Below are 27930 nucleotides of genomic sequence, written 5' to 3'. Positions count from 1 at the left end.
GCTGCCCGCACCTCGTCCCCCGCGGCGTTCGGTGGCTGCCTGCCGGCTGCTCCGCGACTGGGAGCCTGGATTCATCTTGGGTACGTGCTACTGACCATGGAAGGGAGTATTCAAATATCTCTTGGCACCTCTGAAGGAATCGATCCTATCTTTGTCTGCAGAAACGGTACTGATTTCCGGCTTCCCCCCCCCCCCCCGCCGCTTGAATCGGTGAATTATTCAGCCTTTTTCTGCTAAGAAATCCGTTTTAATATTTTTTTTAAAAGTTAGTGCTTTCTTAATCTGTTATTGTCTGTTATTGTGGTATGCAGTAAGTCTTCAAAAACAGTTGCGAATCAACCACTTGAATTCGAGATTAGAATTAGTTGTCTGTGAGCTTTATGTTACTGGCACCAGTCTTCTACAGCAGTGATCTGCCAGGATTAGGAGCTGTCTATACGCTACACCTGGAGGCACAGACCTGTCTTTGAACGTTGCTTTGCAGAGCCTCCTTGAGATCGTGTCAAAATGGAACGTGAATATATGGGGAAACTCAACAGTTACTGTCAAAGGAATAACTTTTCACTGAAATATGATGACTTAAGGAAGTCTGGTCCATCTCATGATCCTGAGTAAGTTCACTGTGCATGTCAATAAACATCAGGACTCTTCCTTCAATGACTGAACTAGGTACAGCTTGCAGTCATGAAAGTTAATTTGCTGGAAGTGTATATGTGGCAGGAGACCTGTCTGAAACCATAAACTGAGTAGTAGGTGGGGAGGATGTCATGTGACAGAGTTTGAAGATAAAACTTCAGAGTAGGTGTCCTTTTTTTTCTTTCTTCCCTCCCTCCCCCCTTTTTTCTTTTTTCCTTTTTTTCCTTTTTTTTTTTTTCCCCTTTGAAAGGAACAGCAATGCACTAGTTCCTGGTAACTCTGTTGCATGTATGTTATGCATCTGCCATGATACCTGGTGGGACATAGGGTGGGTTGTGGCAAATATTTCAGTTTCTGATCTATACTTAATTAAGTGCTTTGATTTTTATTTAGTTTTGCAAAGCGTGGAAATTCTTTGCGATTTATGTTGTTGATTTCCAACTGTAAAAGCTGGATATATACAGACTGAGTAGCAACATGGTTTATGTGTAATTCTTTTAGTATCTGTTCCAAGAGAAGGGTCTTTTGCTTAAGCTGTTTTCCCTTCAATTACAGGTGATACATAGAATATGTTTTGGTTTTTTTTAACACAGGTATATATTTTTCCTAACTTTTTCCCTTGTGAGAGACCATAGATACTCAAGATCTATGATGTTTCCTTGTGTGATATGTAATGTTAGGTTATTTTCACTAGTTTGTATGAAAACAAGCCATATGCTAATAAATACTGTTACTTTTAATGCCTTCCATTTTGCTAGCCAGCACTGTCTGTACAGACTTCTTAGATATGTCCATAGCCTCAGAATAAATTAATAATTATTATCCAGGTTTTCAGTGTTAATTAGTTACCTTAATTTTTTCCCCATGTGGCTCATCTAATTCAAACCAGTAAGCCTTGCCACAGTAATGGCCTGTGGTCTTACTAGCCTTACCACATTGGTCACACACACATGCACACACAGAGAGCTACATCTTCATGCTTCAAAAGGGAAGGCTTGGGACTAACTATTTACATACATTTCTAATTTATTTCTTTACTGTCTTTACTGTTGTGTTTTGTTTTTTTTCTGTGTGCTCTACCATATTCACAAATATAATTCCACCCATTCTCTTGTATTTGTAGGTGATGTGAGATGGGACAGTGGTAACTAGGAAAATCCTAGATAATAGGAGTACAATGTGCGCTGTCTGGCTGTAACAACAAATGTTGTAAACCTCCTTCAGGCCCAGTGTGGTGCTCTTTCCTGGTGCTCTGCCTTCTAATGGAATGCATTAGCCACTGCTGGTCCAGAGCTGCCTTCCTAACTCTTCTGTGCTTTGTCCTACCTCACAAGTCCTCCTACAGCTGTCTGAAGAATGATAGAGTGACTCCTGTCATCTCAATAGTCCTATCCTGGGTTTAGTGCTGTAGCTGCTTCCACTGCAATGTCCGGTAGGGTCAGTGTTGATCACAATATAAGAAGGTTGAAAAAGCCCAGGCTGTCTCAGTGCTGAGTAGCAGTGAGGGTTTTTTTGGGTTATGAATGCAATGTGTGAACAACCAGGCCAGTCCTGCCTAAACCTGTCAAGTCTGGGCAATGCTTACAGTCTGTGGTGGATAAATATGACTACATCATGGACCAACTCATGTTACATTCATTTAGGTAATCCTCAATTCAGATAATGAACTCATGGGTCATTGAGACTCAAATTGCAGATTTCCACAGGATGCTTAAATAAAACAGTGAATTGTGGATGCAAAGTCATAGCATAGGTGGTATTCAGCATGTAGATATGGGCTGGCTAACAAACTATTTTTTTCATGCTTATTTTCTTTTTTGGTATGCTGTTTCCTGTGTGTAGAGTATGTGGCACACTGTGGTGGGCCTTGTCTTACTATATGCCTCCTTAAGATCTCTTGGTGAGGCTTGCTTATTCAGTGACTGCAAACAGTATTCTGCATATTTTTCACCCTAACATTTAATTAAAGGGATGTATGGAATGATTAAAAAAGAGATTTCCTGAAGTCATTCCACTACTTGAGACAATTTGTCCCACAGGGAAACTCATGGTGTTATACCTAGATTGTTTCTTTGGTGTGACTCTGTCTTGTTGACGTGAGCTTGTTCATCTGTATGCTGCGCTGCAATCTGAATAAAGCATGGAATGTACTTCAAAGTTATAGTAATTGTCACTTGAACTTGATGCAAGTCAAAAGCAGAAGTCTTGTTGTTTTCCCCTCTGTTGCCTTTTGTACTTAGGTGGTAGGTGGTAGCAGAAATATTAGGGATTTTGCAGCTGCAGGACAAGTAAGATCTGGGTAAGAATTAAGTCGTCTTGGTGGCTTGACCCCAGGCAGTAGTGAGTGCTGGAATCAGAAGGGTGAAAGGGAAAAAAACTTGTGGATTGAGATAACGACAGTTTCGTAAGTGAAGCAAAGCTATACGTGCAACTAAAGCAAAATAAGGAATTTGATCACTGTTTCCCATCATCAGGGAGATATTTAGCCATGTCCAGGAAAGCTGAGCTTCATCATGTGTAACGATTACTTGGGAAAACAAACAGTATAACCACGTGTCTCTCTTCCTCCTTCTTAAGGGACATGGTTTAGTACCAGACTTGGTTGAGTTAGAGAATAGTTGGATTTAATGATCTTCAAGTCTTTTCCCAACTTCTCACATGTCCCCATCCTACCTGCTGGGTGGCCAGAATGAAAAAAGAAAAGGCTTTGATGCTGTGCAAACACTGCTGAGCAATAGGTAAAGCATTACTATGTTATCAAAACTGTTTTAGTACCAGATCCTCAACACAGCACCATACCAGCTGTTGTGAAGAAAGTTAACTCCATCCCAGGCAGACTCAGTCCCGGGCTGCATCAGTTCCCTTTTTCATGGAGCTGCTGTATGTGAAGCAGTGTGTGCACAGCTGTGTAACAGAGGTGGAAGGGATCAGTAATTGAGGCTGGAAGGACTGGACTGGCTTTTTCATTTGTTTCCTGGGAGGACTGCCTTTGAATTCATGTCTCATGAAGCACTAGATGATTTTTTTGCACTTGCTAAATAGCATATGTGCCAGTGTATCAAAGGTGAGTAGCTTTGAAATCAAGATTAACTGATCTTTCCATATAGTTCTGCAATGATGAGATGTATCCTGGTGTTAGGGCTTCATACCTTTGCCTGTAACAATGCTGACCTTCTGAAAAAAAACCTATTTCTGCTATTAAAAAGCAGTTAAGCTTTGTAAAATACTGTTAGGACTAATACAGTACCTGCATCTGTGACTGGAAAAGAAACCTTTAAAAACAATTCTACTAAAGAATTACAATAATCAAGTTAGGTATAACAAAATCATGTGAACAGTTAAATACCTCCACAGTTAACTTAGTGCTTTGTAGGTAATAAGGAGGAAGTTGAATCTGAGAAGGTAAAGTATGTATGAGACAAAATGTAAGAATGTTTTAACAAAATTTCCTTCATTGCAGGTTCACAGTCGTGGTTAAAATAGACAATGTGGAATATGGTAAAGGTACTGGGAAAAAAAAGAAGGATGCAAAAGAAATAGCAGCACAACACACCTGGGAAATGATTGAGAAACAGGTGAGTAAACTGTAGGAAATCATGCCTGATTAACAAGTGGCTCAGAGGCTGGTGCCACCAACAACATTTTGGGTTCTTTCATCTTGGGGAACTTCATGCAGCTATGGGTCTGCTAACGACAGATGGGGTACATCTGTCTCAGAGCGGGGAGGAAGACCCTGGCACACGAGCTGCTGGGGCTTGTTGAAAGGGCTTTAAACTATGTTTGAAGGGGGAGGAGGTTAAACACATCAGTACTGTAGATTAATCAATGGAGGCTGAGGATGGTAAGCCAGAGATAGGCATGAAACCAGCAGTCCAGCTGAAGTGTATTTACACTAATGCACGCAGTATGGGTAACAAAAAAGAAGAGCTGGCAGCCTTGGTACAAGAGGAAACCTATGATGTCATTGCCATCACAGAAGCATGGTGGGATGACTCACACAACTGGAGTGCTGTAATCAATGGCTACAAACTCTTCAGGAGAGACAGGTGAGACAGAAGGGGTGGAGGAATGGCCCTGTATATTAGGGAGGCTCTGGATGTCATGGAAGTAGAGATTAAGGATGATCAGGTTGAGTCCCTATGGGTAAGAATTAGGGGGAAGGCCAGCCAGGCTGACATCATGGTTGCAGTCTGTTGTAGACCACCCAGCCAGGAAGAAGAGGTTGATTCATTATTCTTTAAGCAGCTGGAGGCTGCCTCAAGATCACTTGCCCTTGTTCTTGTGGGTGACTTTGGCCTGCCAGACGTCTGCTGGGAATTTAACACTGCAGAGAAGAGGCAGTCTAGAAGGTTCCTAGAGTGTGTGGAGGATGTTTTCTTAGCCCAGCTGTTACATGAGCCTACCAGGGGTGCAGCCCTGCTCGACCTGCTGTTTGCAAATAGAGAAGGGCTGGTGGGAGATGTGGTGGTTGGAGGCTGGCTGGGGTCCAGTGACCATGAATAATTGAGTTTTCAATATACAGTGAAACCAGGAGGGGCATCAACAAAACCTCCACACTGGACTTCCGAAGGGCAGACTTCAGCTTATTTAAGGAACTAACTTGGAAAGTTCCTTAGGGAACATCCCTTAAAAACAAAGGTCTTCAGGAAGGCTGGACCTACTTCAAGAAAGAAGTCTTGAAGGCACAGGAACAAGCTGTCCCAATGTGCTAGAAGATGAGCTGATTGGATAGGGCTGGGTGATAGGTTGGACTGGATGATCTTGGAGGTCTCTTCCAACCTGGTTGAATCTGTGGTGGGGGTTTGTTGATCTCTTAAATTTTTTTTGCTATTAAAGGTTGATGATGAATCTCTAAAAGTAGCCAATAAAATATAATTGCTTTCTCTGATTGGAAAGAGCATCAAATTATTTATTTAATTTATCTTTATTCTCTCAGTGCTTTTCTACTTCTTACCTCTGCATTATTTTCCTTGTTCTACTGCAGGGTTGGTATGTAATATTAATAGTGCTTCTTCCTCTGCTCTTATAGAAGGATGAGGAAATGTATTTGCCTTTGTCAAGTTCCCTTGGTATATCCAGCGGACAGTGTTCCTTTTTCATCTTGATAACTGTTCAGTAATTTGATGACTTCAAAACATTCACAAGGCATTGCTTCATGTGTCTTCTGCCACTCTTCTCACAAAATTGCTTACTTTCACTTGATCTGATTCAACTTTGTTTCCTTGTCATTATGCTGATCCTATACTCTAAAGAGTGTAGGATAAATACTTCCTTGTTTCAGTTTAGGTTTGAATTTTGCTTCTTTATTTTCTGCCTTGTGCTTGGTGGTAGCCATTCCTTAGTGTTTGTTTTGACTCTGAATGCTGCTTAGCACCTTCATGGTGAAATCTTTCCTTAGCTGTTCCATGTAGTTTTTACTGTTTCACCGCTGTTAGTTGAATACAATTCCTGCATGCACTGGCGCATTTGCAGCCCTTGTTAATGGCAGCAAGAGTGGCATCCCGCTGCCATCCCTTTTTCTTGACTCTGGTCAGGCTGTGGAAAAATTCAGAAGGCAGCATTCAGGACTTTGTTTTCTATGAGACATTTCTCATCTGTTTGCTGCCTTATCTTAAAAGAGACGGGAAGAGACATGGTGATAGACATTGGTGCAACACTTAGAAAACTGGATTTACATTTATTTGGATATTCAAAATGTAGTAATTCCGAGCTGTGATGTTTGCCACAAGTGACTCCATTAATGCAAATGTAGGGTTTCATAAAAATACCTTGAAATTCAGCTACATTAGGTCTTGTGTACTGTTTATCTTAATCTATTTATTAAATTTAAGTTTGTAAGTTACTTATTTTGTTTGGTTTATAGCTGAAGAGTCCTTCAAATGCGGAAAGTGTGGAAGTAATGATGGCACCTCGAGCACCTCTACCGGTTCCAGACTATGTCAGCCTACTAAATATATTTTCACAAAGGACATCACAACTAGTTGATTATCCTACCAAAAACCATGCTGGAGAAGCCTGTTCTCCCAGGTAAATTGTACTTTGTCTTAGTACTAGCTTTTAATATTTCTTTGTTTACTAACACTGCCATTAGTTACTTAGAATACTGTTAGATGGATCTTTAGAAATACAATAAATATGTTGAGGTAGTCAGGAAAATCCAGTGGAGGGCCATTAAAGTGATTTTGGGGTTGGAGGATATGACATAGGAGGGGAGGCTAAGAGGACTAAGTTTGTTTAGCTGGGAGGGGAAATGGCATGATGATAAAAAGGTGGTGAATGCTGACAAATTGTCAGTTATCTTGGTTGTAGCTCTAGCTACAGAGGTTGTGGACCTCTGAATATATTTTGGATACCCCTAGGAACCAAGTGCCAAGGAGAGCCTATTTGTGTCTCCTTCTATGTGTACTGCAGTCAGTGAGTTGTAGAAATGTTCCAATTAATGACAGCCGAGTGATGATCAAGAATGTGTTTTAATAGTCTTGACAACATCTGCCGGAAAACTCCTCCTCTCTTCCCATGCAAAATCAACCATTTTAAATCTCAACTGTAGATAGTTTGTGTTTGTGAGTGCATATGATATCATGCTTCAAGGAGCTCAACCTTAAAAACTGTATGAAAATTGGTTATCTTGAAGGGGTGTTAAATTACTTATCTACCATTATTAATTAGATGTATCTTTGGAATACTGTCCTGAAGATGTGTATTTCAGGTTCCAGTCTATAATGTCAGTTGACTGTAGTGTGTAAATCATTAAATGAAGATGTGTCATATAGATTTAAGAATTTGTTTTCTGTTCTTTTTTACAGGTTTTCTTGTAGCTGTACAATTAGTGGCGTATTGTATGGAACTGGTGCTGGGCCTAATCTAAGCACTGCAAAAAGAGCTGCTGCAGAAGAAGCATATAAGAAACTGATAAAAGAAGGCTATCTAACAGTATGTGTTATATTTAGCTTTAAGAAAGAAGTTTAATTCTTGTTTATTTAATCTTTTAATAGATTTGCTCATTGTATTTACAAGCATATTCCAGGGTTTTCACTTAAGAGAGAAACAACCCATACTTTGGGGGTTAGCTGGGCTGCAGAATTCTGTTGGTAAAATTTATGTTGTATTTCTGTATTTGAATGCTGGATTGGAAAAAAAAAAATCTCACAGTTGATATCTCTGTGTATTTCAGAATGTGGTCTGATATCTTTCAGGGATGCACATACATTGAACATTTCTGAATCCTGACTAATATACTAGTTATCTTGTGCGAAATGCTGTCAAGCTGAGTGCCTATGAACATAAATCTCTTTACTGTCTTCTGTTGGATCAAAAATCTATTGTAAAATGTGAGAAAGGCAAAAGTCAGATTGAGAATCAACAGGACTTGCCCTCTGTAGTGTTGTAAGGCAGTCTTGTAAAGAGGTTGTTAACACCATCCTCTGGAGAGTGGAGCTGTTATGTTGGCGAATCTATTTTCATACATGTGAAAAATGATCAGGGTTCTATTAGAGATCCAAACCCACTTCTGAAATTCACAGAGCAGTACACCTGAGCTAACTTAATGAAGTGTAGTTTAAAGGGAAGGAAGATAGTATGTGGGAGGAAAGAAGTATTTTTTAACTTTAAGTACTTCATTCATGATTTGGTTGCTTGTGATGAATTTTCAATGCTGCTCTTATTGTTGTGTTTAAGTTAATCATTTAATTAACAGCATATTATAGCTCTAGCATCCTTCCTTAATATTTTCATGTATAATGTTTGCATTTTCATCAAAGTCTGAAATTAACTATCTGAAGCAGAAACTCTGGCCACACTATGCCTCTGTATCAGGTATAGCGTGACCAATAGGAGTACAGAAGTGATTATATCACTGTACTGTGGGGAAGCCACACCTCAAGTACTGTGTTCAGTTTTGGGGCCCTCACTACAAGAAAGACATTGAAGTGCCGGAGTGTGTCAGAGAAGGGCATCAAAGCTGGTGAAGAGTCTAGAATAGAAGTTTTATGAGGAGTGGCTGAGGGAGCTGGGATTGTTTATTGTGGAGGAGGCTGAGGGGAGACCACATTGCTCTCTACATCTATCTGAAAGGAGGTTGTAATGAGGTGGGGGTTGGTCTTTTCTCGCTAGTATCAGGTGATTGGATTAGAGGAAATGGCTTGAAACTATGCTGGGGGAGGTTTAGACTGGATATTAAGAAAAAATTCTCTTCTGAAAGAGTGGTCAGGCATTGAAACAGGTTCTCCAGGGAGGTGGTGGAGTCACTGTCCTTGGAGGGGGTCGAGAAATGTGTGCACATGGCACTTCGGGACATGGTTTATGGCTATGGTGGTATTATGTTGGTGGTTGGATTCAATCATCTAAGAGATCTTTTCCAACCAAAACAATTTTATGAATTATTCTTAATTTGGAGTTGGTTGTTTTAGTTTGGTTTTAACTTTTAACTTGGTTTATTCTATGTATTCTATTCTATGTATTTTATTAATTCCCAGCAATGTTTATGTTACAAATAAAATGTAACTAGCAAAAAGTAGTAAAGGGTCTGCTTCTGAATGTAAAAAAGTAAATAAAAAAAGGATTTCATTTGTTGGCCTGGAGGGAGGTTGTAGCCAGGTGGAGGTTGGTCTCTTCTCCCAGGCAGCCAGTACCAGAACAAGAGGACACAGTCTCAGGCTGCACCAGGGGAGGTTTAGGCTGGATGTTAGGAAGAAATTCTTCACAGAAAGAGTGATTTGCCATTGGAATGTGCTGCCCAGGGAAGTGATGGAGTCACCATCACTGGAGGTGTTTAAGAGGAGACTGGATGAGGCACTTGATGCCATGGTTTAGTTGGTAAGATGGTGTTGGGTGATAGGTTGGACCTGATGACCTCGAAGGTCTTTTCCAACCTGGTTTATCTTTTTCTCTCCTCCTTTTTCTCTCCTCCTTTTTCTCTCCTCCTTTTTCTCTCCTCCTTTTTCTCTCCTCCTTTTTCTCTCCTCCTTTTTCTCTCCTCCTTTTTCTCTCCTCCTTTTTCTCTCCTCCTTTTTCTCTCCTCCTTTTTCTCTCCTCCTTTTTCTCTCCTCCTTTTTCTCTCCTCCTTTTTCTCTCCTCCTTTTTCTCTCCTCCTTTTTCTCTCCTCCTTTTTCTCTCCTCCTTTTTCTCTCCTCCTTTTTCTCTCCTCCTTTTTCTCTCCTCCTTTTTCTCTCCTCCTTTTTCTCTCCTCCTTTTTCTCTCCTCCTTTTTCTCTCCTCCTTTTTCTCTCCTCCTTTTTCTCTCCTCCTTTTTCTCTCCTCCTTTTTCTCTCCTCCTTTTTCTCTCCTCCTTTTTCTCTCCTCCTTTTTCTCTCCTCCTTTTTCTCTCCTCCTTTTTCTCTCCTCCTTTTTCTCTCCTCCTTTTTCTCTCCTCCTTTTTCTCTCCTCCTTTTTCTCTCCTCCTTTTTCTCTCCTCCTTTTTCTCTCCTCCTTTTTCTCTCCTCCTTTTTCTCTCCTCCTTTTTCTCTCCTCCCCCACTGCTGAAATATAAACATGGAAGTTTTTTCACTTTTTTTCAGGTTATGGCCTGTAAGAATTGCTGGTGTTGCTTTTAATGTTACATTTATGCTCTTATGAAATGGGGAAGGGGGGGAAGAACCTCTAGGTCCTTAAGATGATTATTTTTAGTTGATGCCAATTTAATAATGCAGATTTTGCAGGGTTTTCACACTGAAAACATTGAATGACTTTTCTGTTCATAATCAGATTTTAAGTTCTGCAGATTACATATACCAAAACCTCTATGTGTTTTGTTTGACAAACTGCATGTGCAGTGAAAAATGAAAATGTTTGCTTCTAATAACTGGTACTCTTGTCCTGATTTTTAATAGATCCCACACTCTACTTAGGCAAATATGTCTCAAGATGAGTGGGAAAACACCCACTGTGACAGGGCCCTGTTTCACTCCCCTGAGCAGAAGTCAGGCAGGTGCCTTTCTTCTGCAGGACTTTGAATGTTCATTGTAGTTAACAACTTTGACTTAGGATTTGGTGATTTTTCCTCACCCCTTCTTGGAAAGTCATCTCTTGCATTAGGTATTTTTTCACACGGCTTTCTTACCATTCTTGTTTTGTTTCTTTGTTTCTTTTTTTTCCTTCTTTTGTAGATGGAAACTGAAAAATCTAATAGCCATTCTACATCTAGTGAACATAATAATTTCTCTCAAGTGTCAAATCAGCCCGACTCAGAGTAAGTTGCATTCACTGATAATGTGATAACAGACAAAATGTTTGTACTAATCTTAGAGGGTCATGTGATCTAGTTGTAAATGAAGTCTCTCATAGTTTCTTTATTGTAGCATAAAGCCATTTAATTTGAGCCCATATTTCTTAGACTTCAGAGTAAAAGTACTTATACTTGTGTAGCTTTATCTGAGTCCTTATGGGTTATCTTATGCAGTGGTGTGGCCCTGGCTGGAGGCCAGTTTCCCACCAAAGCCACTCTGTCACTCCTTAGGTGGACAGGGGAGAGGGGAAAATATAACAGAAGGCCAGTGTAAGATAGAAGCAATTTTAATAAAGTAAAGCAAAAGCAAAGGCCATGTGTGGAAGCAAATGCAGACAAAGATGGTATTCTCTACTTCCGGATGGTGTTTTGGTCGCTCCTTGGAAGCAGGACTACAATAGGTGCAGCAGAGGACAGATGCCATCAACAAATCTCCCCACACTTCCTTCTTTCACTTAGCCTATGTATCTGAGCTGATGTCATATGGCATGGAACGCCCCTTTGGTCAGTCTGGGACAGCTGGTCCTTCTGTGTCCCCTCCCAGGACCTTGCCCACCCCTGAGCTTACTCTTGGGGTGGAAAAATGTTGGAAAATACAGCCCTGGTGCTCAGTTCAGCAGTAGCTAAAATACTGGTGTATTATCAACACAGAGCTATAGTACTGCAAAATGCAGCATTAGGAAGATCACAGAATCACCAAGGTTGGAAGAGACCTCAAAGATCATCAAGTCCAACCTGTCACCACAGACCCCATAACTAGACCATGGCACCAAGTGCCACGTCCAGTCCCCTCTTGAACACCTCCATGGACGGTGACTCCACCACCTCCCTGGGCAGCCCCTTCCAATGGCTAACAACTCTCTCTGTGAAGAACTTTCTCTTCACCTCGAGCCTAAACTTCCCCTGGTGCAGCTTGAGACTGTGTCCTCTTGTACTGGTGCTGGTTGCTTGAGAGACGAGACCAAGTCCCTCCTGGCTACAACCTCCCTTCAGGTAGTTGTAGACAGCAATAAGGTCTCCCCTGAGCCTCCTCTTCTCCAGGCTAAACAATCCCATCTCCCTCAACCTCTCCTCATAGAGCTTGTGCTCGAGGCCTCTCCCCAGCCTCGTTGCCCTTCTCTGGACACATTCAAGAGTCTCTTAAACTGAGTGGCCCAGAAGTCAAGGTGTGGCCTGCCCAGTGCAGAGTACAGGGGCACAATGACTTCCCTGCTTCTGCTGGCCACACTATTCTTGATGCAGGCTAGGATGCCATTGGCCTTCTTGGCCACTTGGGCACACTGCTGGCTCATGTTTAGGCAGCTGTCAATCAGCACCCCCAGGTCCTTTTCTGTTTGGCACTCTGACCCCAGCCTGTAGCTCTGCATGATGCTCTGGGGAGAATTAACTCCATCTCAGCCAAATCAATTACAGCTTACAATCACTTTCGAGCTTTCTGATATATTTTGCTGAGTAGTTCTTGTAGAAGTCTTTTTACTGTGATGTAAACAGAATAACTTACCTCATTCAGCATCATTATTTTATGCTATTTTTAGCACTTACTTTCCTGTTGTGACACTTGTGAACTCAGTATAATTCAATTTTGATGCTTTCCTGTGCTCCACATTCTGCAGTCTTCTGTTTTTAAAAAATTCTTTCATTCTCCATAGATCTCCATTTCCACCAAAGGCAAGATTTGTTTAGCAAAACAAAAGGAACATGTATAAACTTTCATTTGTGATTTGGGAGCCCTAGGTGAAGCCTTTGGTGTCCAGCAGTTAAAATTTGACTATAGTTCCTCTACCGCTTCTTTTACATTCTTCGTGCAACTCTAAAGGAAGCTGATACCTACAATGCTAGAGGTGGCTGTGTTGCCACCTCTATCTGTATTTAACTTAAAGATAGAATATATATCATATATCTAGATATCATGATACCATACCATAGAAATAAAGGAGCGTGTGACAAAATGTTACTGTTTTATTAGCTTTCCAGCACAAAGGTTTGTAGTTTTCAGGTTTTGCTTGTTAATTCTTTTTCAGGTTTTGCTTGCAAAAAGGTATTTTCTTTTAATGCTTTTATTTTTTTTTAAGCAGTCATTTTAATTATTATTGTGTTACTTTCATCTAAAACTACTCTATTTTTTAATAACAGTGGTGTTTTCTTTGAAGACACACTGGCAAATTTGGTAGAAAAAACGAAAGACCTGGCAATACGTCCTTCACTTTCTGAGGTATAGTATGAAATTGATCTCCCTCATAAATACATTTTAGGCTCTGAATAGAGCAAGCTTCTTGCCAGAGTAGAGCATTAATTTGTGCCCTTATCCACTAATCACTAGAAAACACATGTGCATGTTTATAGGAATAATAATTCCTAAGAATATTCAGTAGTTTCTTGCTGTTAACCATTTAGTAATTTACTGTAGGCCCAACTGATGTCCTAATGACCAAATGGACAATATTCCCAAGAAAGTGGATCAAACTAAGCTCATATTTTTCTGTGGGGAGAATGCTGATGTCATACATAGCCTATGTGAAAAAAGAATTAGCTAAGATATGGTTCTGTTCTTACTATATTTTTTATATAAATCATAAGCATGTTTATAGACAATTTCTAGATACATTCTCAGGCATATTTGAAACTTTGTATAGTGAAAATATTCAGGGTATCTCCATTAGGCTTTTTTTGTTTCACTTTTTCATGTAGATGGATGCACTAAGTTCTTCCCTAAAACCCAGAAGGTAGGTGTTTGTTTCTTGTTCGTTATCTCCCATAAACGACATTGCAAACCACTTCAGTGTTTATCTAGTAAAGGAATGCCAACCCGGGGAGGTACATTTATTTCCTCTTGTCCTGTATTAGAAAAACAGCTTGTAAGTTTTGCTTTTATCCCTGTTAAAGAAAATTGGCAGCTAACTTTGGTAATGCAAGAAACAAGGAAGAGAAAAGGATCTCAGATGCAGCTAAAAAATTGCCAGATTTGGACTCAAATACCAGTGAGGAGAATAAAAGTCAATTCACTGTGAATGAAAGGTAAGAAGGATTTTTTTGTTTGTTTTTAAATAAAATCTGTATGTAGTGATTACAGCATGTTTGCCTATTTACTATAGAATGTGTGAAATTCTGTCTAAAAAAATAAGCCTGAAAGAAAACTGGTATTTGAGAGATGATTTCTGAAAAGAAAAATATAAAATATAGTGTAGCAACTGACATGCAATGGTATTAAATACTTACAACCAAAAGTCATTTCTGTGAAGATAGGAGGGTAATTACCCTACATGCTTTCATGGTTAGTTTCCCTTCTTTCTTTTCAAGATTATGATTTAGACTTCTCTATGTGTTGAGTGATCCCTGTAGAAGGATATTTCAGCAGAGGTATTAGATCTCTTGGGATCACTTTTTGTATCTTGTAAATGTAATGTAAAGTATACAATACATGTAAGATAGATATCTAACTTTTTTTTTTTTCCCCTTTCTGTTTTTAAGGTTCCTTAAGAGTTTTGAAAATATAGCACCTATTGGTGAAGGTGGTTTTGGGATGGTTTTCAAAGCAACAGCAAAGCTTGATAAGAGAACCTATGCAGTCAAACGAGTTCTATTCACAGAGTATGTACTGTATATATGCTGCTCCTTTTAATTTTAGGGCAACCTTAATCAAAGCTTTAATACCATTAAAAATCTCTTTAATAACCCTAGAAACATTTTAGAAACTTTGATTATTAATCGTCCATTCTTTCTGCTAACCTGTTTCTGGATCTCCAAGTGAAGCTGAAAATGGCATGCCTTGGAATAATTTCAGATCCAGCTGTAAAAAAAGTAGATTTGATACTGGAGAATCACAGAACGTTAAGAGGTTGGAAGGGACCTCCAGAGATCATTGAGTCCAACCCCCCTGCCAAAACAGGACCGCTTAGGGTAGTCCACACAGGAATGTATCCAGGTGGGTTTTGAAAGTCTCCAGAGAAGGAGACTCCACAACCTCCCTGTGCAGCCTGTTTCAGTGCTCCACCACCCTCACTGTAAAGAAGTTTCTCCTCATGTTGAGGTGAAACCTATGCTCAAGTTTGTATCCATGCACCACTGAAAAGAGATTGGCCCCCTCCACTTGACACCCACCCCTCAGATATTTATAGACATGCATCAGATCCCCTCTCAGTCTTCTCTTCTCCAGACTAAACAGCCCCAGGTCTCTCAGTCTCTCTCCGTGGGGAAGATGCTCAAGTCCCCTAATGATCCTCATGGCTCTCCTCTGGACTCTCTCCAGCAGATCCCTTTCTCTCTTGAACTTGGGAGCCCAAAACTGGACCACAGTATATGTGGTCTCAAGAGGGCAGAGTAGAGGTGGAAAAAGAAGAACCTTCCTAGAGCTGTGGGGACACACTTTTCTTGATGCACCCCAGCTCTCTTGGCCACAAAGGCACATTGCTGTCCCACAGAGAACTTGCTATCCACTAGGACTTCAAGGTCTTTGTGGAGCTGCTTTCCAGCAGGGCAACACCTAACCTGTCATGGTGCCTGCTGTTACTCCTCCCCAGATGCAGGACCCTGCACTTGTCCTTAGTGAACTTCATGAGGTTTTCCTGCACTCAGCTCTCCATCCTGTCCAGATCTCATTGGATGGCAGCCCAGCCTGATGGGGTGTTGGCCACCCCCTCAGTTTTGTATCATCAGCAAACTTGCTGAGGGTACTCTCAATCCCTTCATCCAAACAAATCTGGACCCAGTACAGATCCCTGGGGAACACCACTGGCCACAGGCCTTGAGGTTGATTCTGTGCCACCAATGACAGTAGCTGTGTTATCAAGCTAGTTTTGAATCCACCACACAGATCAACCGTCTATGTCCCATTTCCTGAGCTTTTCTACGAGGGTGTTATGGGAGACAGTATCAAAAGCCTTACTGATGTCAAGATATATGATATCCACTGCTCTTCCTTTGTCTACCCATTTGGTTGTGGTTTCATGGAAGGTTATCAGACTAGCCAAGCAAATTTTCCCCTTGGTAAATCCATGTTGGCTACTTCTGATAACTCTCTTTTGTTCCATGTGATTAGAGATGACCTCCAGAATGAGCTGCCCCACCATCTCTCCAGGATTGGAGGTGAGGCTGACTGGTCTATAATTAGTTACCTGGGTCTTCTTTCTTGCATTTTCTGAAGACTGAAGTGGCATTTGCTTTCTTCCAGTCATCAGGCACTTCTCCTGTTCTTCATGACTTTTCAACAGTGATGGAGAGAGGCTCAGCAACAGCATCAGCCAGCTCTCTTAGCACTCATGGATGCATGCCATCAGGGCCCATGGATTTGTGTGTTTTCAGTTGGTACAAGTGATCTCTAACCCAGTCCTGACTGACCAGTGGAGTGTCCTCTTCCCTCCAGTTCTGCTGCCTTTCTTCCAAAGACTGAGGTTCCTGAGGGCCAGTCTTAGGAGTAAAGACTGAGGCAGGGAAGGCATTCAGCAATGCTGCCATCTCTGCATCCTCTGTTACCATATCTCCCATATCACTCACTAGTGGACCCTCCTTTTGCCTGCTCTTCCTTTTGTCATTGATGTATTTAAAAAAGCTCTTGTTGTTTGCTTTCACCTCCTTGGCAAGACTTAGTTCCAAGAGGGCCTTGGCCTTTCTTGTCACATCTCTACATTCTCTGGCAATATTTCAATATTCCTCCCAATTGCCCAGACCTTTTTTACACATATTGTAAACCTCCTTTTTCTTTTTGAGTTTTTCCAAGAGCTCCCTGTTTATGTCCTGCTTCCCTTACTTGATTTTTTTTTTTCCCCAAGGGAAAACATTTTTCATGACCTTGGAGGAGGTAATATTTGAATATTAACCAGCTCTCTTGGGCACCCCTTCCTTCTAGAGCCCTAGCCCACTAGCTTCTTCTAGGTAGAGTTTTGAAGAGGGCAAAGTTAGCCCTCTTAAAGTCCAGGGTTCAAATTTTACTCATCATCCTGCTTCTTTGCCTAGTGATAGTAAACTCTAATATATCATGGTCACTGGAACCAAGATTACCCCCAATTTTAACATCTACAACCAGTCTTCCTTTGTTTATTAATACAAGATCCAGCATCGTGCGTCTCCTTGTTGGTTCTTCAACTCCCTGCAGCAGAAAGTTGTCATCAATAAACTGCAGGAACCTTCTGGGCTGTTTATGCTTGGTGTGTGATCTTTCCAACTAATATCAGAGTGATTGAAGCCATCCATGAGCACTTACCTTGAGGCCACTTCCAGCTGCTTGTAGAAGGCCTCATCAACAGCTTCTTCCTGATTTGGTGGCCTGTAGTATATGTTCTACTTTCCTTGAGCACACTAGTGCTCTGGTTATTAATATTGCAAGATGTGTTTGAAGTAAACTTGCTGATTAAGTAAATATTGAAAGCAGCACTGTTACTTTTGACAGGTTGCATGGAAAATTTACACATCAGTAATGTGTAATGACTGTAATCAGGGCAAATAGACAAAAAATAAAGTAATGCACTTAGTGGTTTGTAATTGGAAAAGGCTTTATATACGAACCATGCAGTCACCATTCTCACACTGTTTTACTTGTCCTTTATACACATCACCAGAGAATGATGATGTTAGTTGTTGTTTTTCCTTTTTAAAGTAATTTTCTGTAACCTGTACCTAGTGGTATATTTTATCAGTAGCTGAAAAAAAAAAAATTCTTTTATTGTAATCTGTTTTAAAAGTTTCAAGTTTTTTTCAGATACTTGTCCCTTACAGTGTCTATCTGTCCTCCAAATTTTCTTTGTGAAAATGTTATTTTCATTTGTATTTCAATCCTGAGAACTCTATCGCTAGAATGTCTTTTAGTAAAGACTGCTGATCTACTGATGGGTTTGAATTTGCTTCACTAGGTAATGTTCAACACGAAGTGCAGGCCAAAATGAGCAATAGTTCTTCATGAGTGTTTGCATTGACTGCTGTGTATGTAAACAAAACATAAGGGAGGTGAGAAGAACATGTGGGCGTTTGCTACATTGTGTTTGTCTACCTAATGCATTGCAACCATCTGCCTTTTTCAGCTGGTTTTTTTTTGTGAGGGGGACTTTCCTGTCTAACGTGATTAAAACATACTTGCACTTTGAATAACTGAGCAGATGAAATAAACCCCACAGAATTTGTAACTACAGTTTTGAACTTGTATGAAAGAGGGTATCATGTTCTAACACCTTGAGTACTGTGTCCAGTTCTGGGCCCCTCAGTTTAGGAAGGATGTTGACTTGCTGGAACGAGTCCAGAGAAAGACAACAAAGTTAGGGATTTGGAACATAAGCCCTTTGAGGAGAGGCTGAGGGAGCTGGGGTTGCTTAGCCTGGAGAGGAGGAGGCTCAGGGGTGACCTTACTGCTCTCTACAACTACCTGAAGGGAGGTTGTAGACAGGTGGAGGTTGGTCTCTTCTCCCAGGCAAGCAGCACCAGAACAAGAGGACACAGTCTCAAGCTGCACCAGGGGAGGTTTAGGCTGGAGGTTAGGAAGAAGTTCTACACAGAGAGAGTGATTGCCCATTGGAATGGGCTGTCCGGGGAGGTGGTGGAGTCACCATCATTGGAGGTGTTCAGGAGGAGACTTGATAGGGTGCTTGGTTGCATGGTTTAGTTGATTAGCTGCATTGGATGCGATGATCTTGAAGGTCTCTTCCAACCTGCTTTCTATTCTATTCTATTCTATTCTATTCTATTCTATTCTATTCTATTCTATTCTATTCTATTCTATTCTATTCTATTCTATTCTATTCTATTCTATTCTATTCTATTCTATTCTATTCTATTCTATTCTATTCTATTCTATTCTATCATAGAATCAATAAGGTTGGAAAAGACCTCAAAGATCATCAACCTGTCACCCAAGACCTCATGACCATAGCACCAAGTGTTAATTTTTTGTAGTGAAATGGCATTTGGGTATTGGGATGTGTTTTGGCTTGTTTTGGTTTTAATTATTGCTTATCTTTTCCCCTCCACACAGTAAAGTATTGCGTGAAGTAACAACGCTTGCGAAACTTGAGCATGAAAACATAGTGCGCTATTATGATAGCTGGGAAGGTAACGACCACGTGACTCATCCAGTCTCAAGGTAACTACAAGATAATTTGCATTCAAACTTGAATAATGGAATGTGTGTTGTATAAAGAAGGGGCTGATGATGGGTTATAAATCATTTCACAAATACAGCAGCATACCCATACTTAGATGCTTAAGGAAAAAGAGTCACAGTGCTTTTTAGGAGCAGGTTGTATATTACCAGTTTGCATCTTCTCTTCCTTGATGAATAAAATGCATGATGTAATTTTATCTTTCTCTTTGCTGAACCTATAGAGGAACGTAAGAATGCACAACACAGAATGTAGGACCTGAATTAACAACATATCTGCAGTTGACTGCCCAATTCCTAATCACCAAGTGTCCTTTTTTTTTTTTAATAAATACTGTTTAGCCAGTAGCTCTCAGAGGTTTATTTTTCCCTCTAAGTTAGCATTTTAACCATGGTGCCTGAGACAGTTCTGGTTGCTGAAACCTGAAATATGAAATGAAATGCTCTTTCATTTAGAGGTAATCTTTAAATACTAAGACTTCTGTGAGGACTTCTGGCCTGCATCAGGAACAGTGTGGCCAGCAGAAGCAGGGAAGTCATTGTGCCCCTGTACTCAGCACTGGTTAGGCCACACCTTGAGTACTGTGTCCACTTCTGGGCCCCTCAATTTAAGAAGAGCATTGAGACTCTTGAACATGTCCAGAGAAGGGCAACGAGGCTGGGGAGAGGCCTCGAGCACAAGCCCTACAAGTAGAGGCTGAGGGAGCTGGGATTGTTTAGCCTGGAGAAGAGGAGGCTCAGGGGAGACCTTATTGCTGTCTACGACTACCTGAAGGGAGGTTGTAGCCAGGAGGGACTTGGTCTCTTCTCTCAAGCAACCAGCACCAGAACAAGAGGACACAGTCTCAAGCTGCACCAGGGGAAGTTTAGGCTCGAGGTGAAGAGAAAGTTCTTCACAGAGAGAGTTGTTAGCCATTGGAATGTGCTGCCCAGGGAGGTGGTGGAGTCCCCATCCCTGGAGGTGTTCAAGAGGGGATTGGATGTGGCGCTTGGTGCCATGGTTTAGTGGTCTTGAGGTCTTGGGTGACAGGTTGGACTTGATGATCTTTGAGGTCTTTTCCAACCTTATTGATTCTATGATTCTATGACAGTGGTGAGAGTTTTATTCTTAAGCTAGATCATTTAACTTTTCAGAGCTTCAGTGGTAAGCTTTTTTTTTTCCTACTAGCTGTAAATTTCCAGCTTCCAGGTAGGTTGCCACACTTACCTTGAGCCAGCTATAAAATATTAATGGATTCAAAATTATGTTTGGTGTGATACCTGTAGTATATGTAAATGAGGAATAAAGGCAGGGGGGAAAAATCTGTCAAAAGTCAACCAATATTGGAGTCTCAATAGCACACATTTTTATATTGAACAGTTATTGTGACAAAGACAGAAAAAAAAGTCCTCAAATCAGAGGTCTTAGCCTGAAGTTTCACTTAGTGCTGTGACCCCTAGGCTACAGAGTTCCAAGGCACTTAATGCTTGTTCATTCAGTGCCACAGCTGACTTCATTCCAGGGCATTCAGATCACACAGCGCAAGTAGGAAAAAATGCTGCTGCCCTCTTCCTCACATTGCCCTTCCCCTCACTATCTCCAGGCTCAGCTTGTCCTGTGGGCTGATGGGGTGAATATACTTCATCTAGATTTTTCAACTCTGAAGAGTGTCTCTAAATCAGAGACTGATGTCAAAAATGGTCACAATACTACCTTCTTGAAGGGACAGCTGTGTTTGCTGCCCAGAATAGAGAATACCTGTAGGGAACTTGCAGCAGTTCCTGGAGCGCAAGATGGGAGCCAAGGGCAGTGCTATTCCTTCCTGTATAGGACATAACCTCTAGATGTGCAGGGAGCAGAATGTGGGCACTTGGAAAACTCTCAGTGTGAACAACGAAGCAAGCAAAACATTAAGAACATCCCAGGAATATGTAACAACTGAGAAGAGACTCTTTGGTTTGCAGTTCTATTTATTTGTATCTACTACAAATTGGTCCAGGATCATTTAAAATCAAGGGGCTTGCAGACTTTGTTTTGGGAACTCCAAGAATAGTAATTAACAAAAAAACCTTTTTGCTGAAGGGGGATAGTTTGGGAGGAACTGTCTTGCCAATTTCAATATGGTATATGCATTTCTTTTGCAGGCAGAAATCGGACAAAACAAATACCTATCTTTTCATCCAAATGGAATTCTGTGAACAGGGGTCATTGGAAGACTGGATTGAAGAGAACAGACAAGACCGAAAGTACTATCAGATGGCACAAAACAAATTTTTACAAATACTGAAAGGAGTGAACTATATTCATTCTGAAGGGTTAATTCATAGAGACCTCAAGGTAAGGAGGGAAAGATGAAAGTAGTGCTTAACTGAACTGCACAAATATACACTGCACCGGTTCTGGGCCCCTCAGTTTAGGAAGGATGTTGACTTGCTGGGACGTGTCCAGAGAAAGGCAACAAAGTTGGTGAGGGGTTTGGAACACAAGCCCTATGAGGAGAGGCTGAGGGAGCTGGGGTTGCTTAGCAGAGAAGAGGAGGCTCAGGGGAGACCTTATTGCTGGTTGGTCTCTTCTCCCAGGCAACCTGAACTACCTGAAGGGAGGTTGTAGACAGGTGGAGGTTGGTCTCTTCTCCCAGGCAAGCAGCACCAGAACAAGAGGACACAGTCTCAAGCTGCACCAGGGGAGGTTTAGGCTGGAGGTTAGGAAGAAGTTCTACAGAGAGAGAGTGATTGCCCATTGGAATGTGCTGCCCATGGAGGTGGTGGAGTCACCATCATTAGAGATGTTCAGGAGAAGACTTGATGGGGTGCTTGGTTGCATGGTTTAGTTGATTAGGTGGGTTGGATAATAGGTTGGACGCAGTGATCTTAAAGGTCTCTTCCAACCTGGTCTGGTCTATTCTATTCTATTCTAATATGTAAATTAATACACTAAATGAAGACTAGAATATGTACCCTCGTAATGTGTCTCCTCTGATCTTGCTACTCATTAATGTTTGTTCAGCAAATGGCTGGAGTTAATCCTAAAATCGGAGGGTAAGCTGGAGGATCTCGGAATGCAGTAGTTCAAACAATGAGCAGTCATCAGTTAACAGGCATTTTCAGTGTATTATGTGGTCACAAGAATGCCTATTGTAAAAGAACTGCTAACTTTACTTGATTAAATAAATAAAAGAAAGTGGCAAGTTTAATCTAGGAAGTTTGCTCATTCCATCTTGCAAAGGGATAGCTTACCTATCTTAATACATATTTTGTTTGACAACAACATACTCTAGCTGCTCTTTTATCATGAATGTATACTCATGTTTGCTGCTTTCATGGGTAGAATTTCATTCTCTACAGATGCACAATCATAGAAGGGTTTTATGTTATTTTGAAGATGATAAAGGACAAAGTTGCAAGCCTTCATGGCTTCATATGCCAGCTCTCATGTTGCTTACAGGAGTTTTAAATCAATTAGTGAAAAAGTCAGTAGTGTGGTGATGCTACTAGAAACAGCTGTAGTGGGTCACATTAAATGTTGTTCTGTGATGTCACTCTCCTCATAGTGGCTAATGCCAAAACACCTAGAGACCATTACATCTGAGACATGATACAGTAGTGCTGTCCTTGATACATATTCCCTTCCTCTCAAGACTTCCAGTAACAAGAAATGTATGGAATTCTTGAACCAGAAGTTGCTATCCTGTATTTTGCATTTGCAGTGTAGTTCCAGATCATGTTCACTGCCCACTTGTAGAATCATTATAGAGCTTTTATATCAGGCTAATTGCTACAATACTGGAATGAGCCACAAATAATCACTCATTAATTTCCCTATATGCCTGAGAAAAAGAGGCCTAAAGAGCCTTCTCTCCTTGCCCATTAATTCTTAGCTCTTTCTACACTCTGTGCTTTGTATTTTCATGGCCCTTCAATCCTACTTTCTCAGATCAATCTCCTGTTTTCTGCTATTCCTGTGAATCTGCTGCCCCAGTCCCTTATCCATGGCATCTGGATGTAACCTGCTTCCAGGTCTTATTGCTAAGTTGTCAGCCTTTGAATTTAGGAACTTTTCTTCCTACTTTGATCTGCAGCTAACTTAGATGCTTGTCCATCTGAGCTCTTCATTTCCCAGAATCAAAACTGCAGATTAGGGTCAAGCTGAGACACATTTAAGTTTCTCCTAGCCTTGCACTCCACTGAAGCTTTGAATAAAAGCATGAGGCTATTTGGTTTTAATAACATTCAGAAATGTAGCTTATTTATCTTCTTTAGGAAACTTAATCCATTTACAACTCTATGTGAGCCTAAATGCTTTGCCCAAGTATATCAAGTCTCAGGGATAGGGCTGAAGACTAAAAAGACTTCTGGATGTGAAGTGTTATATGCACAATGTATTTGAAGAGTATTAAGGACTGAGCTAGTGGGGGAAAAAAAAGCTGTAGTTACTGTGGCATGTAGTACTGTAAATTTAGCATGTGCTTTTAAAAATTAATTGAACTTTTTTCTGCTTCCTACCTCATCAGTTTCTTAATGTTAATTTCTGTGGCTGATAATGCTTGATGATTAACTGTGGTAATATGGTGATTTTGATTTTTAATATCTAGCCTCAAAATATATTGATATCACGTGAAGATAAAGTAAAAATTGGTGACTTTGGTCTTGTGACTTCTATGGAGTATGGGACTTTCACTGAGAACAGAGGAACAAAATCATATATGGCACCAGAACAGGTAATTATCTTGCTGTATTAGTGGCTCTGTAACTAGTTTTGCATTATAAACTTGGCACTGGGTATTTGTAGTTCTTATCTCAATACTAAACCAAGTTGCTTTAAGTTGCCTGGTATGACTGTATAAAATAACTGCATTCTGGAGAAAGCTGTCTGCAAGAACCTACTGGGTCTGACACTGCATGCTGCAAGGAATGCTTCTAAACCAGGCTGCCAAATGTGTATTTCAATTTTAATTTACAGCCTCTGTTAACTGTGGCATTTGAATCCTCCTATTTATTATTTGTGAGAGATACTGGCATGCTGTGTCTGTAGCAGTAACAATTTTAGTGTGTTTAGTGTGAAATGATAGTCACTATTTAACAGGTCTGTAGCAGAAATGGTTACTAGCTACTAAGATCATGTAGCTTTGCAGTGGAAATTTCTCTCGACTTAAAATTTTGCTTTAAATGCTGTCCAGTTGGATTTGATGTCTACATTGTTGTAATCTTTGTAGGTTGGGGACAGATATGGAAAGGAAGTAGATATTTATGCACTGGGATTAATTTGGTTTGAGATTCTTTCACCATTATTTCGTCAGGAGAAAATGGAGGTATGTAATTTTTAAACTAAAACAACCCCAACTCTGCCATTGTTTGGCCTTGCTGCTGGTATTGCATACTGACTCCGTGCCAGAAGGAATCTGTGTACCTGAAATACTGTCTCTCTTTACATTTTCCCCTTGATAAATTTCTGTAAGTCTTCACACCTTGATGGAAATGTACTTTTTTTACTTCAGCTACTACTACTTAAGCCCTATTGACATACCCATCCAAGCATGAGCATATTAAAGAATAGTGTCTAGCAAAAAAGATCTCCAACTGCTGGCAAATCTTTTTGATAGAAGAGTATTTGAAGGGAGTATTTTTCTAATTTTTAAAAATAAAATTATGGATGGGAGAATTCTGTCTGTTACAGGTTTAAGACTAATGTCTTAATTGTAAATAAAAGTTTTCCAGAGAATTCAACAGAGTCTAGTAGGTGGATGCCTCAGAGGGGCTTGAACAGAACATAAGAGATATGTTTATCCCATTCCATCAGTCTGTAGAATTTCAATATAATCTGAAGCACAGCTTGTTTACCCCTTCTTATTGCTTCTTTTCCCCATCTCCTCCTTCTGAACTTGCTTGGCTTCCTCATTTCTGTTTGGTTATGGCAAAAAACAGTGGCAGGGACAGGAGAGAGACAATACTTTGTTAGCTGCCAACAGCCCTCGGGGCTCTTTGTCCAGGGGAGTCTGGGCTTTGTGTACAGAGGGGTGTACAGGGGTGTCTGAGCTTTGTTTGGTTCTATGTATGTGTATGTTTATTACCTTTCATATTTAATTTATTTTTGTACTTAAGCTACTTTTGTAAATATTATTTTAATTTAACTTCCAAATTCTGAGTACATGTGGGTATTTCTTCTTTTGGGGGCAAATTCCACATTCTCTCTAGTATAAAACCAGCACACTCTCTGCCATGCTCCACCGCACAGTGGAACAAGAATAAAGTTTCCATTAAGCCATAAAACATTTGTAGTTTTCCAAAATGGAAAGTGATTAGCAATATGTAGCTTCAATTGAAAAAAAAAGCTGTTATTTCAACAAGAAAATCAGTGTTACTTGTTTTCAAAGGTATCTTTTATGTGTCCCTTGCTTTTTCTTGCTGTTCTGCATGTTATTAGCATAATTACTCATATGCTCAAACCTGCCTATTTGTAGGACAGCAATGTAGCTGACCTGTATCTTGTCTAAAATAGTTGTAAGATACAATGTCTGTGGTTGGAACCAGAAGCTTGTAACACTACTTTCTTGGTCCTTTTGTCAATATAGGAAAGCCAAACCAATGTGTCAAACTCTCAGGTTCACCTTGGCTTTGTTTAGCTACCTTGCAGTATTTCCCGAGACAAGGTGTTCCTCTCGCAGCTGACTGTAGAGATGTCAACAGTCCCATGGTGCCTATAGTCAAAAGGGCAACATCAATTATTTAGTCTTGTTTACACAGCATAAAAATCTTGTCTGTCCACAAGAGGGGAAGTCATATGGATGGAAAAGTCCTGGAGGTCTTCAGCTGATCCATCGGCTTAGAAAATAATTTCACTTGATGAAGCATGATAAACTGTTGTGCAGTGCTGGAAAGCCCTCCTGAAAGAACATCACATAAAGGCAAAATTGATGATTGTGAGCTGAGTAATAACTGATTTGGCTGATGATCAGTAGCCAGCAGGGTCACAGGCCTAAAGTTATTGCTGAATAGTAAAGTTTGATGTTCATGTGGGCTGTTGTTTTTTTTTTCCCCACTGTATATTGGTTATAAAAGATTGCTAGGCCAAGCTAGAGCATCCACAGAACTAGCTCCAAGTGTGAGAATATGACTGTCATCTTCTTCAGGTATAGATTATACTAAGCAGCATCAAAGTGACCAATGTGGCCTGCTCTTTTTACCCAGAAAGCTGTATCATGTGGAAAAAAATAGTGATTACTCAAAACCATTTTCTCAAAGTATTACAGTATCGCAGTATATTAGAAGGGATCTCAAGAGATTGTCAGGTCCACCCCCCCTGCTAAAGGAGGATCACTTAGGGTAGTCCTTACAGGAACATATCCAGGTGGGTTTTGAAAGTCTCCAGAGGAGACTCCACAACCTCTCTGGGAACCCTGTTGCAGTGCTCCATCACCCTCCCTGTAAAGAGGTTTCTCCTCATGTTGAGGTGAAATCTTCTATGTTCAGGTTTGAACCCATTGTTTCTTGTCTTATTACTGTACACCACTGAAAGGGCTTGGCCCCATCCACTTGATTGATGAGATCCCCTCTGTCTTCTCAAGACTGAACAGCCCCAGGGATCTCAGTCTCTCTTCATAGGGGAGATGCTCAAGTCCCCTAATCATCCTTGTGGCTCTCTGTTGAATTCTCTCCAGCAGTTCTGTGTCTTTCTTGAACTGGGGACCCCAAAACTGGACACAGTTATCCAGGTGTGCTCTCAGGGCAGGGTGAACGTGCTGCTCTGCTCAGTGCTGCCCCATGCTGCTCCTGCCTCGAGGAGATCGTGGTTGCAGCTGCAGATCTCATTGGGAATCCTCTCTGTATTAGTTACTTTGAACCTCACATAGTGTTTGGTGCAATGACACAGAAATAAATGTGTGGTACTGAACAAGGTAAAATGGAGGAAGCACAGATGCTTTGCTAGCAAATAATAACATCTAAAGTATGAAGGTTAGTATTTTTTTTCTTATGTTTTTTTTTAAGTTCCCTTCTAAGTTAGGGAAAGAAGGATAACAGTTCTGAAATAGAGAACATTCCTGAAACAAACGTATCATTGTAGAGTAGGAAGCTTTTAAGCTTAAAAAGTGACAACTGTGTATGAAAATAATACAAAAAACCCAATGCAGTACAACTGAATGGAAACATTTTCAAACTGTTTATAGTTACTTTCTTTTGAGGCTTTACCTTTTTCTCGTCATTTGTATTTTCGTAATTACTTCAGTAAAGTACAGGGGTCATAGAGATGCAAAATACAATTGCTGAAAACCCACTGAAATTGTTCTCTTTCATGAATTTCAGGTGTGGCCTAATGTTAAACAAGGTCAACTTCCAGAGAGCTTCACCAATAGATTTCCAGTAGAGGTATGGGATTTTAATACAGCATTTCAGTTAGCTTATTTGCTCATAAAAAACCAACATAGTGATGTTTAATTTCTTCTTGCAGGCACCCATAATCAAAAAGATGCTTTCAAAAAACCCTCAAGGAAGATACTCTGCATCTGAAATACTGCATTTTTTAAAGTCTGATAAGTACAATTCACCTAAAACTCACACTCAGTAAATGCCCTTTGAAAAGGCTTTCAGACTGTGCTTAAATCCAGAATTTGATAGTTGAAACTGATGAAATAACAGTTAAGTTTCAGAAGCAGCATCAAGATTAAGGATATCTCTTTTCTTTGGTGTTTCACCTTCCTGCCATTGAAGAGTTCAGCTAAAAAGGTCTCATCACCATTCATGCCCACCAGATGCAGAATAGGACAGCATACTTCTGCAAGCCAATCACTTGTGATTCTTTCCTGAAAAGAGAGGTTCAGTAAGTACAGGAACCTAGTTCTTGTCTCTGAGGCGGCTAGGTTGATGTCATGCTAACTGGTCTGTGCCAAATCCCTGTGTGCATGCTCTTAACATGTGCTGCATCTGTTGTCAGTTGAGATTACCTCTTGCTTTCCATGGAAGAAGTGCTGTCTTGTGGTATGTGACTCAAACTCTTCAGATGTGTTCAGTGATGTTTTTAA

General features: G+C 40.5%; 1 protein-coding gene across 1 annotated transcript; it reads left to right on the top strand.

Annotated features, from left to right (window-relative positions):
- The first annotated feature begins 495 nt into the window (after positions 1 to 495).
- Positions 496 to 27520, top strand: EIF2AK2 (eukaryotic translation initiation factor 2 alpha kinase 2). Its single transcript, XM_054162356.1, has 15 exons — positions 496 to 611; positions 4097 to 4211; positions 6500 to 6663; positions 7443 to 7569; positions 10739 to 10821; positions 12991 to 13069; positions 13546 to 13580; positions 13741 to 13872; positions 14326 to 14445; positions 18812 to 18919; positions 21062 to 21254; positions 23509 to 23634; positions 24130 to 24225; positions 27215 to 27277; positions 27360 to 27520. The coding sequence occupies exons 1-15, from the start codon at positions 508 to 510 to the stop codon at positions 27474 to 27476; spliced, it is 1662 nt and encodes a 553-aa protein (XP_054018331.1). The 5' UTR covers positions 496 to 507; the 3' UTR covers positions 27477 to 27520.
- Positions 27521 to 27930: the final 410 nt, after the last annotated feature.

The sequence above is a fragment of the Dryobates pubescens genome, chromosome 6 (assembly GCF_014839835.1).
Source record: "Dryobates pubescens isolate bDryPub1 chromosome 6, bDryPub1.pri, whole genome shotgun sequence".
NCBI lineage: Eukaryota > Metazoa > Chordata > Aves > Piciformes > Picidae > Dryobates > Dryobates pubescens.
The sequence above is the reverse complement of the archived record's forward strand: the minus strand, read 5'-3'. Positions and strand labels throughout refer to the sequence as shown.

Coding starts and splice junctions, on each gene's coding strand:
- EIF2AK2 (XM_054162356.1), top strand. CDS start 508: ATGGAACGTGAATATATGGGGAAACTCAACAGTTACTGTCAAAGGAAT. Junction 612..4,096: donor GGTCCATCTCATGATCCTGA/GTAAGTTCACTG, acceptor CCTTCATTGCAG/GTTCACAGTCGTGGTTAAAA. Junction 21,255..23,508: donor TAATTCATAGAGACCTCAAG/GTAAGGAGGGAA, acceptor TTTAATATCTAG/CCTCAAAATATATTGATATC.